This window comes from Nicotiana tomentosiformis, chromosome 4 (assembly GCF_000390325.3).
Source record: "Nicotiana tomentosiformis chromosome 4, ASM39032v3, whole genome shotgun sequence".
Classification (NCBI taxonomy): Eukaryota; Viridiplantae; Streptophyta; class Magnoliopsida; order Solanales; family Solanaceae; genus Nicotiana; species Nicotiana tomentosiformis.
In genome coordinates this window covers 70,159,600-70,177,084 of record NC_090815.1, presented here as the reverse complement: position 1 = coordinate 70,177,084, position 17,485 = coordinate 70,159,600, and the positions used below count along the sequence as shown (strand labels likewise).

The window sequence follows — 17,485 nt, the reverse complement described above, 5'->3', positions numbered from 1 at the left end:
ATCATAATACGGAGGTAGTGGCTCAAGAAGAGCCCCGAGACATAACAAATGATAAGACCTCAGGGGAGGTCTAGGTACCTGAAAATAATGAGAATGAAGAGATATCAATAAGTTATGTTTCAACGGGAAAAAGATGGAACCGAAATAATATTGTTATCGATAATGTTTTTGCTTATAATGTTGTTGTTGAAATAATGCAACAAGATGAGGATCTTGAACAAAAATCTGTCGATGAATGTAGAAGATTGGCCAAAACGGAAAGACGCTATCCAGGAGAAATTAACTTCACTTGCAAAACGTGAAGTCTTCGGACCTATAGTTCGAACACCTGAAGATATAAAGCCAGTAGGATACAAATGGGTTTTTGTGCAAAAACAAAATGATAAAAATGAAGTCGTTATATATAAACTGCGACTTGTGGCACAAGGGTTTTCGCAAACACCTGACATTGATTATATGAGGACATATTCTCCTGTGGTGGATGCTATCACATCCAGGTATCTTATAAATCTGACAGTGCATGAAAAACTTGATATGTGTCTAATGGATGTTGTCACAGCCTAGTTGTATGGCTCATTAGACAATGAAATTGTCACGACCCACAACATGCACACAAATATAATAACATCATACAAACTTGCTCACGCGATCAAAATACAAAAATAACACCTAGAACTACGAATCAGACATCAAAATGAATGAAATTTTCAAAGAAACTTAAGAACTTTCAAATTTACAACCGAACGTCCGAATCACGTCAAATCAACTCTGTTTTTCATCAAATTTTGCAAACAATTCATAGATAGTGAAACGAATCTATACCAATTTTCGGAACAGAATTTCAAACCCGGTAGCAACAAAATCAACCTACAGTCAGACTTAGGAATTCTTTAAACCTTCAAATTACCTGTTTTCAACAAATTACATTAAATCAAGTTAGAGACTTCCGAATTCGGTTCGGGGCATACGCCCAAGTCCCAAATCATGATACGGACCCACCGGGTTCATTTAAACAAAATGTTGACCGTGGTCAACTCAAATCATTTTAAGGCTGAATTTCACATTTTCTTTTATTTTTCACATAATTTTTTTTGGAAAAGACATGTACTGTGCACGCAAATCGAAGAAGGCTAAACGAAGCTATTTGAGGTCTCGGAACACAGAAATGATGGCTAAAACTCAAGGTGACCTATCAGGTCATCACATTTTTCACCTCTAAAACAAACGTTCGTCCTCGAACGAACATAGAAAGGTACCTGGACTGGTGAAAATGTGTGGATATCTACTCCGCATGTCTAACTCGCACTCCCACGTGGATGCCTCAATCGGCTGACCTCTCCACTGCACTCGAACTGAAAGATAACTCTTAGACCTCAACTTCCGGACTTGCCGGGCTAGAATGGTCACCGGCTCCTCCTCATTAGTCAAATCCTTGTCCAATTGGATTGAGCTGAAAGCTAACACATGGGACGGATCACCGTAACACTTTCGGAGCATGGACACATGGAACACCGGATGGACTGCTGATAAACTAGGTGGCAATGCAAGCCTATATGCCACCTCACCTACTCTCTCAAGAATCTCTAAGGGTCCGATATACCTAGGGTCAACTTGCCCTTCTTTCCGAACCTTATCACACCCTTCATGGGTGAAACCCGGAGCAATACCCTCTCTCCAACCATGAATGCAACATCACAAACTCTCCGATCGGCATAACTTTTCTGCCTAGACTGAGCCGTGCAAAGTCAGTCCTGAATCATCCCGACCTTTTCCAAGGTATCTTGAACCAAATCGGTACCCAATAACCGAGCCTCTCCCGGCTCGAACCAACCTGTCCACAATGACCCATAATGTGTCGAACTTCTTCTGAGTCTGTGGGAGACCAACAACGAAATCCATGGTAATACGCTTCCACTTCCACTTAGGAATCTCAAGCCTCTGAAGCAAACCACCAGGCCTTTAATGCTCGTACTTTACTTGCTGACAATTCAAACACCGAGCTACATATGCAACTATATCCTTCTTCATTATCCTCCATCAATAATGATGCTGCAAGTCCTGATACATCTTGGCGGCAACCGGATGAATGGAATTACCGGGAATTATGGGCCTCCTCAAGAATCAACTTAGGAAGCCCATCCATATTGGGCACACAAATACGACCCTACATCCGCAACACCCCATCATCTCCAATAGTAACCTACTTGGCACCACCGTGTCGTACCATGTTCTTGAGGACAAGCAAATAGGGGTCGTCATACTGACGGTCTTTGATGCACTTATACAAAGAAGACCAAGAGACCATGCAAGCTAGAACACGACTGGGCTCCGAAATATCTAACCTCATGAACTGATTGGTCAATGCCTGAACATCTGATACTGGCGGCCTCTTCCTAACTGGAATATAAGCAAGGCTACACATACTCACAACCTTTCTACTCAACGCATCGGCCACCACATTGGCCTTCCCGGGATAACACAAAATGGTGATATCATAGTCTTTCAATGGCTCCAACCACTTCCTCTGCCTCAAGTTGAGATCCTTTTGCTTGAACAAATACTGTAGACTCCGATGATCCGGGAACACCTCATACGACATGCTGTAAAGATAATGCCTCCAAATCTTCAGCGCATGAACAATGGCTTCCAACTCTTGGTCATGAACATGGTAATTCTTCTCATGAACCTTAAACTGCCACGACGCATATGCAATCACCCTGCCATCCTGCATCAATATTGCACCGAGCCCAATACGAGATGCATCACAATACACCATGTAGGATCCTGAACCCGTGGGCAACACTAGCATTGGCGTCATAGTCAAAGCAGTCTTGAGCTTCTGAAAACTCAACTCACACTCATCGGACCACCTGAACGGAGAACCCTTATGGGTCAATCTAGTCAATGGGGCTGCAATAGATGAAAACCCCTCCACGAACCGGCGATAATAACCCGCCAAACCTAGGAAACTCTGAATCTCTATAGCTGAAGTAGGTCTAGGCCAGTTCTGAACTGTCTCAATCTTCTTAGGATCCATTTTATGCCCTCTACCGATACAACATGCCTCCAAAAGGTGACCGAGTCTAACCAAAACTCACACTTTGAAAACTTGGCATATAGCTGACTATCTTTCAGAGTCTAAAGTACAATCCGAAGATGTTGCTCATGCTCCTCTCGATTATGGGAGTAGATTAAGATATCATCAATCAATACGATCACAAAAAAATCCAAATAGGGCTTGAATACCCGTTTCATCAAATCCATAAATGTCGTTGGGGCATTTGTCAACCTAAATGACATCACTAGGAATTCATAATTTCCATACCGAGTTCGAAAAGCCGTCTTAGGAACATCTGATGCCCTAATCTTCAACTGATGGTAGTTAGACCTCAAATCAATCTTCGAAAACACCTTGGCACCCTAAAAATGATCAAATAAGTCATCAATCATCGGCAACAGATACTTGTTCTTAATAGTGACTTTGTTCAACTGCCGATAGTCTATACACATCCTCATCGAACTATCTTTCCTCTTCACGAACAACACAGGTGCACCCCAAGGTGAGACACTAGGTCTAATGAATCCATTATCAAGCAAATCTTGCAACTACTCCTTCAATTCCTTCAACTCCGTCGGGGCCACACGGTATGGCAGAATAGAAATAGGCTAAGTGCCCGGAGCCAAATTAATACAGAAGTCAATATCTCTGTCGGGTGGCATCCCTGGGAGATCTGCATGAAACACCTATGGAAACTCACGCACAACAGGTACTGAATCCATGAAAGGAACCTTCGCACTCGAATCATGAACATAGGCTAAATATGCTAGACATCCCTTCTCGACTATACGCCGAGCCGTCACATGAAATAACCCTGCTGGTCGAATGGCCAGGAATCCCTCTCCACTCTAATCGAGGCAACCCCGGCATGGCTAAGGTCACCGTCTTTGCGTGACAATCCAATATAGCATGATAAGGTGACAACCAATCCATGCCCAAAATAACATCAAAGTCTACCATATAAAGAAGCAGGAGATCTACCCTAGTCTCAAGACTCCCAATAGTAATCACACACGAGCGATAGACACGATCTACAATAATAGAATCTCCCACAGGCATGGACACATACACATAAGCACTCAAAGAATCATGAGGCACAACCAGATATGAAGCAAATTAGGATTACACGTAGGAATAAGTAGAGCCCAGATCAAATAGAACTGAAGCATCTCTATGGAAAACTAGAACAATACCTGTGATGATGGCGTCAGATGACTCGGCCTCAGGTCTAGTCGGGAATTCATAAAAATAAGGCTGGGCCCCACCACTCTGACCTCCATCTCTCGGGCGGCCTCTAGCCGACTGGCCTCTACCTCTAACGGCCTGACCTCCACCTCCAATGGCCTGACCTCCACCTTTGACGTCCTGACCCCTGCCTCTAGCTGGTTGAGTTGGTGGTGGAGCAACCGGTACCAGAATCATAGCACGAGAACCCTGCTGGTGCATGCCGCCCTGTGATCTGGGGCAAAATCTAGAAAGGTGCCTCGGATATCCACAAGTATAACAAGCTCTCGGCTGCTATGACTACTGACCCTGGAAATGGCTCTGTCGACCTGAATAACCACTCTAATAACTCTAGATCGGAGGTGCACTAATAGGAGCTGGTGGTCCACTGTAGGCTAGCTGCTCAGGATGAGACACATAAGGACCACGACTGCCCGAAGCACCGTGGGATGCCTGAAGCGCCGACTAAAACGGCTTGGGAGTATGGCCTCTACCAAAAGTATCCCTACCTCTAGACGAGGCACCACTGAAACCACCGAAATGATGAGGCCTCTTATCAGATACCGCCCCCTCCTGACCACGAACCATCTTGATCCGTATAGCTATCTCGACGGCCCTCTGAAAAGAAATATCATCTCCGGTCTCCTTGGCCATCTGCAACCTGATAGTGAAAGTGAGCCCATCAATGAATCTCCTCACTTTCTCCCTCTCAGTAGGGAGCAAGATAATAGAGTGGAGAGCTAGGTCCACAAATCGAGTCTCATACTGGGTAACAGTCATGCTACCCTACTGAAGACGCTCAAACTGCCTGCAATTATCCTCTCTTAGAGTGAAAGGAATGAACTTCTCTAGAAATAGATGTGAAAATTGATCCCGGGTAAGTGGAGGTGAACCAACTAGTCTAGTCAACACATAATCTCTCTACCATCTCTTGGCCAAACCGGTCATCTAGTACACTGCAAAATCGACCCCATTGGTATCAATTATACCCATGTTGCGTAACACCTCGTGGCAATGATCCAAGTAATCCTATGGGTCCTTAGAAGGTGCACCACTGAAATGAACAGGGAAGAGCTTGGTGAACTTATCCAGCCTCAACAAGGCCTCAAAAAACATAGTGGGCCTATTACTTGCCTATGCCGCAATAACCGGCTGAACCACCCCAACTAGCTAGGCTGCTGGAGTCTGATATAGGGGAGCCGCCTGCTCCAAGGTATGAGTAGCGAGAGTCTGTGCTCCTCCCCCAGCCCGAGAGATGGCTGGTGCCACTGGAAATGCACCGGTTTGGGCCATACTCTACATAACGCCCACCAAGCGGACTAGAGCATCCTAAAGCACTGGAATGACTATGAACCCCTCCGGGACCTGAGCTGGTCCGACGGGTACGGTCTGAGCTGGGACCTCCTCCTCATGATCTACCTGAGGCTCCACTGCGGGTGCTGCTGCCCGAGCTCTAGGCTGAGCTCTGCCTCGGCCTCTGCCTCTGTTAGTAGCTGCCACAGAGGGCTCCGGATCCTGTCCGGCTACAAAATGGAATGGTTCAATCATTACTGATTGAATAAAATCGCACGATAGAGAAGTAAAGATGAGTATAGACGTCTCCGTACCGATCCTCCAGACTCTACTAAGCTTGTTTATGACTCGTGAGACCTAGGCAACCTAGTGCTCTGATACCAACTTGTCATGACCCAGAATCCCAACCTCGGGGTCATGATGGTGCCTAACATCCACTTGCTAGGCAAGCTGACGTGAGATAATTAAATAGTCAATTTTAACAGTTTAAACACAATGATGATATACAACGAGAAATAAAAACCCAATCTGATACAGTACCAACATAAGTCATGTGATAATATTTACTCCCAAAGATCCGGAGTCACGAGTACATGAGCAACTAGAAATTCTACAAACAGAGTCTGAAATAAATACAACTGTTTCAGAGGAAATGAATAGTAAAAGAGGGAAGAGGAAGGAGACTTCAAGGTATGCGGACGCCAGCAGATCTACCTCAAGTCTCCGTATGCAATGATCCGAGCTGACGCACCTCATGCACCGCTGGGACTAATACCAGAATCTGCATAAGAAGTGCAAAAATATAGTATGAGTACAACCAACCCAATGTACTCCATAAGTATCGAGCCTAACCTCGACGAGGTAGTGATGAGGCTATGACATGGCACCTACATAAATAAACCTGTACAAGTATATATACGAAGCAATAACAATAACAGAGAATAACAAAGTACAAACTGGGAGGGGGCATGCAAAAAGGGGAAAAATATGATAACTACGACAGGTATGAAGTAGTCAAATAAATCATCAACCAATAAAATCATATAAACCAATGATATGAAAATGGCACGGCATCACCCTTCGTGTTTTTACTCTCGTCCTTACCATGAAATGATGATATAAGTAAAAATGAAATGGCACAACATCACCCTTCCTACTTTTACTCTCAACTTCACCATATAACAATGAATAAATGAGATGAATGACACGATATCACTCTTTGTTCTTTTACTCTCTTCCTAACCATATAGTAATGAATAAATGAGATAAATGGCACAACATCACCCTTTGTGCTTTTACTCTCTTCCTCACTATGTATTAATCAATAAATGAGATAAATTCAATGGCACGATATCACCCTTCATGCTTTTACACTATTCCTTACCATGTAATGAAGATAATATGAATTCGGGAAATAAATAATGCGGAGAATGTATTTAACGTCAAATATGATACCAAGATACCAAACTTCAACTTCCAAAATACTCAACAATTACGAAATAAGCAGTACTTACGGAAAGAATAATCAAAGAAGTAATAACCTAATCTAAGCATGGATATCATAATTAATCATGCAATAAAGCACAAGGAAACAAGTTCCACCCGTATGCTTTAACCCAACAACAACGCATAAGTACTCGTTACCTCACATATATGTTGTTCCCTCACATTAGACACGTAGCAAATAGACTAACAAGTCCTAATCCCTGAAGCCAAGGTTAACCACGATACTTACCTCGCTTCGCAATCAAATCAAAACTCAATCGGGGCCTTTCCTCTAAATTTCGCCTCCAAACCAATCGAATCTAACCAAATATAGTTCAAACAATTCAAAATAAGCTTTAGAAACTACCCGCGAGTGAAAAAGATTCGATCTTTAATGATTTTGGAAAAGGTCAATAAAAGTCAACCCCAGGCTCACTTGGTCAAAACCCGAGATTCGGATGAAAACCCAATTACCCATTCACCCCCGAGCCTGATTATGTGATTAGTTTTGAAATCCGACCTTAATTTGAGGTCTAAATCTCAATTTTACAAAAATTCCCAATTCTACCCAAATCCCTAATTTCTACCATGAAAGAGCATAGATTAAAGGTTAGAAATTAATGAGTGTTGATGGAAATGGAAGAGAACGAGTTAAAATATACTAACCTACGAAGTGGGGATGAAATTCCTCTTCAAAATTGCCTCTAGGCCGAGCTCTAATGTGAAGATGGTGAAAAATGGATTAAATCCGGATTTTTAGAAGAATGGGTTAAATTCGCGAAGCACCTGACGCGTTCGTGAAGAGCACTGGCCAAAAGGCCATCGCGATCGCGGTCAACTCTTCACGTTCGCGAAGACTTATCCCCCCTGCCTTCGCATTCGCGAGCCAACACCCGCGTTCGTGTAGAGTCACTACCCAGCTCCCCCAAGAACCCTACAAAGCTTCGCGTTCGCGAAGGCACAGTTGCTTTCGAGAAGGGCAACCCCCCCTTCACTTCGCGTTCGCCACCAGTACCTCGCGTTCACGAAGAGTAACTCCGCCCTAGTCCCAAGTTCCCCTCGCGATCATGAGAGTAGCTTCACGATTGCGAAGCACAAAACACCAGACATTAGATATTAGCAAAAACAGCAGATGCCTAAGTCCAAAAATCACTCCGTAGCCTATTTGAAACTCACCCGAGCTCCTTGGGCTCCAAACCAAACATGCACACAAATGTAATAACATCATACGAACTTGCTCGTACGATCAAAATACCAAAATAACACCTAGAACTGTGAATCAGACATCAAAATGAATGGCATTTTTAAAGAAACTTAAAAACTTCCAAATTTACAATCGAACGTCCGAATCACATCAAATCAACTCCGTTTTGCACCAAATTTTGCAGACAAGTCATAAGTAGTGAAATGAACCTATACCAAGTTCCGGAATCGAAATCCGAATCGAGTAGCAACAAAGTCAACCTACGGTAGAACTTAGAAATTCTTTAAGCCTTCAAATTACTAGTTTTCAATAAATTACGTTAAATCAAGTTAGGGACTTCCGAATTCGGTTCCGGGCATACGCCCAAGTCCCATATAACGATACGGACCCACCGGGACCATCAAAATACTGATCCGGGTATTTTTACACAAAATATTTTCCGTAGTCAACTCAAATCATTTTAAGGCTAAATTTTATATTTTCTTCAATTGTTTACATAAACATTTTTCGAAAAAGACACGGATTGCGCACGCAAATTGAGAAAGGTTAAACGGAACTATTCGAGGTCTCATAGCACTGAAATGATGGCTAAAACCCAAGGTGACCTATCGGGTCATCACAGAATCTTTGCCAAGTGGCATTTTTGAATTGTTTTTGTTTTTTGTGATTTTGATTTTCTTTTTTGATAGTAAATAAAGATACTACTCCTACCAAACTAGAATAGCAAGATAACATATTAATCACTCAAAATTTCCTTAGTAAAATCTCTATTTCTAAAAGTTAAACTAAACTAGATTAAAAACATATGTTTTTTAAAAACTTTCTTTCCCTGTAAATGAAGATAAAACTTATTTTAAAATGTGACTCTTTTTATCATTTTTAATTTTCTTAAATAAAACATATAAAAGGGTGAGACAAAGCTAAAATATCAAGATTAAACTTAAAAACTATTTAACTACTAAAAAGTGGTAAGAAATTCAAATATGGTAAAAATATTAGGTGCTCACAGGGTTATGGGTAGGCGGGATCTACCCCTTGACTCGAGTTTTGATTATGTGGGACCAAGTTGACTTTTATTGAATTTTTGAAAATTGAATCAAGTTTAAAGTTTTATTGTTTGTAATTGATTCCTATAGCTTTGTTTGACATTATTAAGTTATTTTTGGCTAGATTCGAGCCGGTCAGAGGTGGTTTCTAAGGGAAAGGATATTCTAAAAGGTTGATTTGGGCTGGTCAAGATAAGTATCTTGCCTAATCTTTTGTGAGGGATAACCCTTAGGATTAAACTTTATTTGTCTAATTGTAATGTGCGTAAAGCAACGAGGTGGCGAGCGTATATGCGGATCCAATGTAAGATTATGACAGATTAGACTTTAGGCTTCTATTATGCCTTAATTTAATTGTGTGCTCTTGATGATATATTTGTAATCCTTTGTATGACTATGTGAGCTTATCATTTCATGCTAGAGATCATGTTTAGGAGTATTATCTCCTAATTAGCCAAGATGCTCTATTGTGGAATTATTGCTATACTGATTTAGCCGTATTCATATTTCACATCTTTAGCACACATACACACTTTATTATTATTAATTCCTTGCATATCTTATTAATGAATTGTGAGCATATGTTTCTTTGATGATAAATTGGTATCTTGGATTGTTATGATTGTGGCTCATATGGACATATTTGGTGTTGACATGAGGTCTCTTCCATGCAGATATTGTGGTGTGATGATGTTGTGGCATGAGGTCTTTGCCATGAGGTTATAATGATATTGTTATTGTTATGGTACGAGGTCTTTGCCATACGGTTATGATGATATTGTTACTGTTGTGGCACGAGGTCTTTTCCATGTGATTGTGATGATATTGTTACTATTATGGCACGAGGTCTTTGCCGTGTAGCGTGTGGATATGGATCCACCCCCTTAGAGTCGCCCTTTCATGTTTCTTTCTTGATGACGTACACGTTAATTGTGGTAAATTGATTGGTGTTGGTCGATTCTTATATGGAAGCGGATTGTGGTGAGTTGAGCGTAAGAGAGGAAGCTTGGTCATGCAAGTGAGTCCTTTATGCCTTGTTATGTATTTTATATGCTTCTATGTTTGTAACGACCTAATCAATTATTTTATGTAATTATGCCTCGTTACCCGTTTTATTGCTTCACATATGTGAGTTTATGCTTTTATGACTTACGAGGTTGATTAGTTTTGTTTCGGGAGGCTTTCGGGTTGATTTCGACCTTTGATTCTAGATTTAGAAGCTTTAATTTGAAAATATTGACCAAACTTGGACTTTTGTGAAAACGAGCCCGGAACTGTGTTTTTATGACTCCGATAGCTTCGTATCGTGATTTCGGACTTGAGCGTATGCCCGAAATTAGTTTTGGAAGTCCATAGGTTGGTTTGTGTTGATTTGCCGGAATTTGGCAATTTTAAGTTGAAAATTTTTGATCATAGGTTGACTTTTAGCTATTGAGCTCCAAAATTAATTTTGGGACTTGGAATAGGTCCGTTATGTCATTTAGAACTTGTCTGCAAAATTTGGCGTCATTCAGAGTTGAATTTATAGGAATCAGATGCGTAGTTGTAATTTTAGAAGTTCTTGAAATTTTCTTTGAAAATCATGCGTTTTAGAGTCCAATTCGTAGTTTTAGATGTTACTTTATATGTTTTGATCACGCGAGCGAATTTGAATGATGTTTTTAGACTTTTGTGGAGGATTGGTTTGGAGCCCCGAGGGCTCGGGTGAGTTTCGGACGCTTAGCGGAGTGTTGTTGAAAATGTAAGACTTGTTGGTTTTTTGCAGGCCTCTGATCTCGCATTTGCGAGCTTTTTGTTCGCATTTGTGAAGTCAGGCCAAGCTTGCTGGGTTCGCATTTGCGAACCCAGTTTTCATATTTGTGAAGTCTTTTGGTATGGGCTAGGATCGCAGTTGCGAGGCCAACAGTGATCGCAAATGCGATCCACCCTTCGCATTTGCGAAGAAGCCCTCAAGCTTTCAATGTCGCAATTGCGAACCCATGTCGCAATTGCGACATCTGCAACTGATCACATAGTTGGGAGATAGGATTTTTGAGTTCATTCTTACCCTGGACTCGGTAGGAGGCGACTTGGAGAGGGGATTTTCACCTACAAACCTTGGGTAAGTGATCCTAATCTATTTTTAATCATATTCCATCAACTTATCTTAGATTTTAACATTAAAATCATGTGAATCAAAGTAGAAATTTATGAAACCTTGTCAAGTTTTTGAAAAATAACAAATTGAGTTTTGAGAGTCGATTTGAACTCGGATTTTGAAACTAATCACATATATGAACTCATGGGGTTATGGGTAGACAGAATCTACCATTAGACCCGGGTTTCGAATGGATGGGCCCCGAGTTAACTTTTGTTGACTTTTTTGGGAAATGTGTAAGAATATTAACTCTATATATTTCAATTGAATTACCTTGCATTGTTTGATGTTATTGAGTCAATTTTTGTTAGATTTGAGGCGTGTGGCGGCGGACAGATAGTGAGGACACGCACAGCCTGATCTGATGATCAGACACCTGTACCCGCTGCTAGAGCCGCGATAGGCCGGGGTCAGGGCAGCGGCAGAGGCCGAGGCCGAGGACGGACATATGGTGCAGCTAGAGCACCTGTCCGAGCTGCGACAAAGGATCCACCAGTAGCTCTAGTCGGGGGTCAAACACCCGAGGCGCCTATTGCCACCCCAGCACTTCAGGAGACCCTCGCACAGTTCATGAGCATGTTCAGCACCTTAGCTCAGGTGGGGTTGATCCCACTTGCACCAGACATATCTCAGGCTGGTGGAGGAGCATAGACTCCCGCGGCCCCTACCCCAGAGCAACGAGTCCAGGTTGATCAGGCATTAGAGGTCATACCGGTACAACCTATTGCTCTAGTTCATCCCGTGGTTAGGGCATCAATATCTAAGGAGAAGCAACTTAGGCTCTAGAGGTTCAAGAGGTACCACCCTCCTTCTTTCAGTGGTTTGGTTTCAGAGGACGCACATTGTTTCCTTGAGGAGTGTCACTGTATTCTCCGCACTATGGGCATCGTGTAGACGAGTGGGGTTGCCTTTACTACGTTCCAGCTGAAGGGAGCGACATATCAGTGGTGGCGGGAGTACAAGGTGGGTAGCTCGGCCGAGGCAACTTCACTTACTTGGGATCGGTTTTCAGAGTTCTTCTTGAGAGAGTTTGTTCCTCAGACCCTTCGGGATTCTTAGCGCGCGGAGTTCGAGCGGCTGCACCAGGGTACTATGTTAGTGTGGGAGTATGCTGTCCGATTCAGTGATTTGTCCAGGCATGCACCAACCTTGGTTGCCATAGTCAGGGAGCGAGTCTATCGATTTATCAAGGGGCTCAACTAGAGTATTAGATACAACATGGCCAGGGAGTTGGATTCAGACACTTCGTATCAATAGGTGGTTGAGATTGCACGAAGGTTGGAGGGTATGAGAGACCGTGATAGAGAGAATAGGGAGGCCAAGAGGCCTCGTGGCATAGGGGGATTTAGTGGTGGTCACGCTGCAACTTCAGCTCGTCATGGTAGGGTCTATGTGAGCCACCCAGTTTATTCAGCACTTTCAGCTTCTATTGGTGCTCTGATTGTATCGAGGTCTCAGGTTGTACACTTTGCTCAACCACTTTCTAGTGCACATCAAACACTTTGCTCAGTCCAGCCGACCAGGCCCGAGCTAGTCCCAGACGCCACATCCTCCGAGAGCTTGTTTTGAGTATGGTGATACCCGCCACATGGTCAGAGATTGCCCCAGACTCAGTAGGGGTGCACCTTTCCAGACTACTCAAGCTCTACAGATTCAGTCAGGTCTGCAGACTTCTCAGGCCATGATTGCTACCCCAGTCGTTGCCACCCGCTCAGCCAGCTAGAGGTGGAGGTCGAGCAGGTAGAGGTCGCCCTAGAGGGGGAGGCCAGGCCAGATATTATGCTCTTCCTGCTAGGACAGGGGCAGTTGCTTCAAACTCAGTCATTACAGATATTGTTCCGGTCATTCATAGAGATGCATCATTCGTATTTGATCCAGGCTCCACTTATTCCTATGTATCATCTTATTTTGCTCCATATTTGGGTATATCCCATGATTCCTTGAGTTCTCCTATTTATGTGTCTACACCTGTGGGAGATTCTATTATTGTGGATCGTGTGTACTGGTCGTTTCTAGTTGTTATTGGTGGTTTTGAGACTAGAGTTGATCTGTTGCTACTTAGTATGGTAGACTTTGATGTTATCTTAGGCATGGACTGGTTGTCGCCCTATCATGCTATTCTTGATTGTCACGCCAAGACTGTAATGCTGGCTATGCCAAGTTTACCACGATTAGAGTGGAGGGGTGCACTAGATTATGTGCCTAGTAGGGTTATATCATTTCTAAAGGCTCAACGGATGATTGATAAGGGGTGTAATGCTTATATAGCCTTTGTGCGGGATGTCAGTGCTGAAACTCCTACCATTGATTCAGTTCCGGTAGTGAGAGACTTTCTAGATGTATTTCCAACAGATCTTCCAGGTATGCCGCTTGACAGAGATATCAATTTCGGTATTGACTTATTGTCGGGCACTCAGTCAATTTCTATTCCACCATATCGTATGGCACCAACAGAGCTGAAGGAGTTAAAGGAGCAGTTATAAGAGTTGCTTGATAAGGGATTTATTCGGCCTAGTTTGTAGCCGTGGGGTGCTGCTCCGGTCTTGTTTGTGAAGAAAAATAATGCTTCTATGCGTATGTGTATTGATTATAGTCAGTTGAGCAAGGTTACGGTGAAGAACATGTATCCATTGCCACACATTGATGACCTATTTGATCAGCTACAGGGTGTCAGAGTATTTTCCAAGAATGACTTACGGTCGGGTTATCATCAGTTGAAGATTCGGGATCCGGATATTCCGAAAACTGCCTTTAGGACTTGGTATGGTCATTACGAGTTCCTCGTGATGTCTTTCGGGCTGACCAATGCCCAACATCATTTATGCACCTGATGAACAGTGTATTCCAATCTTATCTTGATTCATTCATCATTGTGTTTATTGATGACATCTTGGTGTACTCCCGCAGTCGGGAAGATCATTAGCAATATTTGAGGATTGTGCTCCAAACTTTGAGGGAGAAGACGTTATATGCAAAGTTCTCAAAGTGTGAATTCTGGCTTAATTCGGTGGCATTTTTGGGTCATTTGGTGTCGAGTGAGGGGATCAAGGTAGACCCGAAGAAGATTGAAGTAGTGCAGAGTTGGCCTAGACCGTCTTCAGCTACTAAGATCCGAAGTTTTCTTGGTTACCGTGGATTCGTTAAGGGTTTCTCATCTATTGCTGCACCTATGACTAGATTGACCCAGAAGGGTGCTCCGTTCAGGTGGAACGAGGAGTGTGAGGAGAGCTTTCAAAAGCTCAAGACTGCTTTGACCATAGCCCCAGTGTTGGTGTTGCTTGCAGGCTCGGGGTCTTATAGTGTGTACTGTGATGCGTCGGGTGTTGGCCTTAGCGGGGTGTTGATGCAAGTTGGTAGGGTAATTACCTATGCATCTCGACAGTTGAAGACTCATGAGAAGAACTATCCAGTCCATGATTTGGAGTTGGCAGCCATTGTTCATGCATTGAAGATCTGGCGACATTATTTGTATGGTGTTTCTTGTGAGGTCTTTACCGACCACCGGAGTCTACAACATCTGTTCAAACAGAAGGATCTTAACTTGCGGTAGCGAAGATGGCTAGAGTTGCTTAAGGACATGATATCACCATTTTATATCATCCTGGGAAGGCCAATGTGGTGGACGATGCCTTGATTCAAAAGGCAGAGAGTTTGGGTAGTATAGCATATCTACCGGTAGCGGAGAGGCCATTAGCATTGGAGGTTCAGGCCTTGGCGAACCAGTTTGTTAGATTGGATGTTTCGGAGCTGAGTTGAGTTTTGGCTTGTGTGGTTTCTCAGTCTTCTTTATATGATCGCATCAGAGAGCGTCAATATGACGACCTCCATCTGCTTGTCCTCAAGGACACGATTCAGCACGGCGATGCCAAGGAGGTCACTATTGGGGATGATGGTATGTTACGGATGCAGGGCATGCTATGTGTGCCCAATGTAGATGGTTTGGGTGAGTTGATTCTCCAGGAGGCTCATAGTTCACGGTACTCTATTCATTCGGGTGCCGCCAAGATGTATCAGGACTTGAGGCAACACTATTGGTGGAGGAGAATGAAGAAGGACATAGTGGAATATGTAGCCCGATGCCTAAATTGTCAATAGGTGAAGTATGAGCATCAGCGGCCAGGTGGATTGCTTTAGAGGCTAGAGATTCCAGAGTGGAAATAGGAGCGAGTTATAATGGACTTTGTTGTTGGGCTTCCATGGATTCAGAGGATGTTCGATGCAGTATGGGTGATTGTGGATAGGTTGACCAAGTCGGCCCATTTTATTCCTATTGTGACTACTTATTCTTCAAAGAAGTTGGCTTAGGTCTATATTCGCGAGATTGTCAGGCTTCATGGCATGCTGGTATCCATCATCTCTGACCGGGGTACGCAGTTTACATCGTGATTCTGGAGGGCCGTACATCGTGAGTTAGGCACGCAGGTTGAGTTGAGTACAACATTTCACCCTCAGACGGATGGAAAATCCGAGCGCACTATTCAGATATTGGAGGATATGATTCGTGTGTGTGTGATGGAGTTTGGGGTTTCTTGGGATCAGTTCTTGCCACTTGCGGATTTGCCTACAACAACAACTACCAGTCGAGCATTCAAATGGCCCAGTATGAGGCCTTGTATGGGGGGCGGTGTCGGTCTTCGATGGGTTGGTTTAAGCCGGGCGAGGCTAGTTTATTGGGTACAGACTTAGTTCAGGATGCTTTGGAAAAGGTTAAATTGATTCAAGATCGCCTTCGCGTAGCCCAATCTAGACAGAAGAGTTATGCAGATCGAAGGGTTCGCGATGTTGCATTCATGGTTGGGTGGCGGGTCTTGCCCATGACGGGTGTTATGAGGTTCAGAAAGAAGGGCAAGCTGAGCCCTAGGTATATCAAACCTTTTGAGATTCTTGAGAGAATTGGGGAGGTGACCTACAAGCTTGCACTGCCACCTAGTCTAGCTACAATTCATCCAGTATTCTATGTTTCTATGCTCCGGAAGTATCACATTGATCCGTCTTATGTGCTAGACTTCAGCTCAGTCTAGATGGAAAAGAATTTGTCTTATATTGAGGAGCCGATGGCCATCTTGGACTGGTTGGTCCGGAAGTTGAGGTCAAAGGATATCGCTTCAGTGAAGGTTCAATGGAGGGGTCATCCGGTCGAAGGGGCGAGCTGGGAGACCGAGCACGATATGCAGAGTTGTTATCCTCATCTATTCACCACTTCAGGTGCATCCTTATGCACGTTCGAGGACATATATTTGTTTTAAGAAGGGGTGAATGTAACGACTCGATTAGTCGTTTTGTGTAATTGCGCCCTGTTAAACCTTTTATTGCTTCACATATATATGTGAGTTTATGCTTTATAACTTGCGAGGTTGATTAGTTTCGTTCCGGGAGGCTTTTGGATTGATTTGGACCCTTGATTCTAGAGTTAGAAGCTTTAATTTGAAAATATTGACCAAACTTTAACTTTAGTGAAAATGACCCAGGAACTGTGTTTTTTATGACTCCGATAGCTTCGTATCGTGATTTCAGACTTGGGCGTATGCCCGAAATTGGTTTTGGAAGTCCGTAGGTTGATTTGTGTTGATTTGCCAGAATTTAGCAATTTTAAGTTAAAATTTTTAACCATAGATTAACTTTTAGCTATTTAGATCAGAAATTGATTTTGACTTAGAATAGGTCCGTTATGGCATTTAGAACTTGTCTGCAAAATTTGGCATCATTCGGAGTTGAATTGATAGGAGTCATACGCGTAGTTGTAATTTTAGAAGTTCTTGAAATTTTCTTTGAAAATCATGCGTTTTAGAGTCCAATTCATAGTTTTAGATGTTATTTTTGTGTTTTGATCGGTCTAGCGAGTTTGTATGATGTTTTTAGACTTGTGTGGAGGTTTGGTTTGGAGCTTCGGGGGCTCGGGTGGGTTTCGGACGCTTAGCGAAGTGTTGTTGAAAATGTTAGAGTTGTTGGTTTTCTGTAGGCCTCTAATCTCGCATTTGCGAGCTTTTTTTTCGCATTTGCAAAGTCAGGCCAAGCTTGCTGGGTTCGCAGTTGCGAAC

At 43.1% G+C, this 17,485-nt stretch overlaps 2 protein-coding genes across 2 annotated transcripts; one reads left to right on the top strand and one right to left on the bottom strand.

Annotated features, from left to right (window-relative positions):
• The first annotated feature begins 204 nt into the window (after positions 1 to 204).
• LOC138909895 (uncharacterized mitochondrial protein AtMg00820-like) lies at positions 205 to 564 on the top strand. Its single transcript, XM_070201112.1, has one exon. It carries the CDS (start codon positions 205 to 207, stop codon positions 562 to 564), a length of 360 nt encoding a protein of 119 aa, XP_070057213.1.
• A 1,636-nt stretch (positions 565 to 2,200) lies between these two features.
• Positions 2,201 to 2,599, bottom strand: LOC138909894 (uncharacterized). The gene has a single exon (XM_070201111.1). It carries the CDS (start codon positions 2,597 to 2,599, stop codon positions 2,201 to 2,203), a length of 399 nt encoding a protein of 132 aa, XP_070057212.1.
• Between the last annotated feature and the right edge of the window lie 14,886 nt (positions 2,600 to 17,485).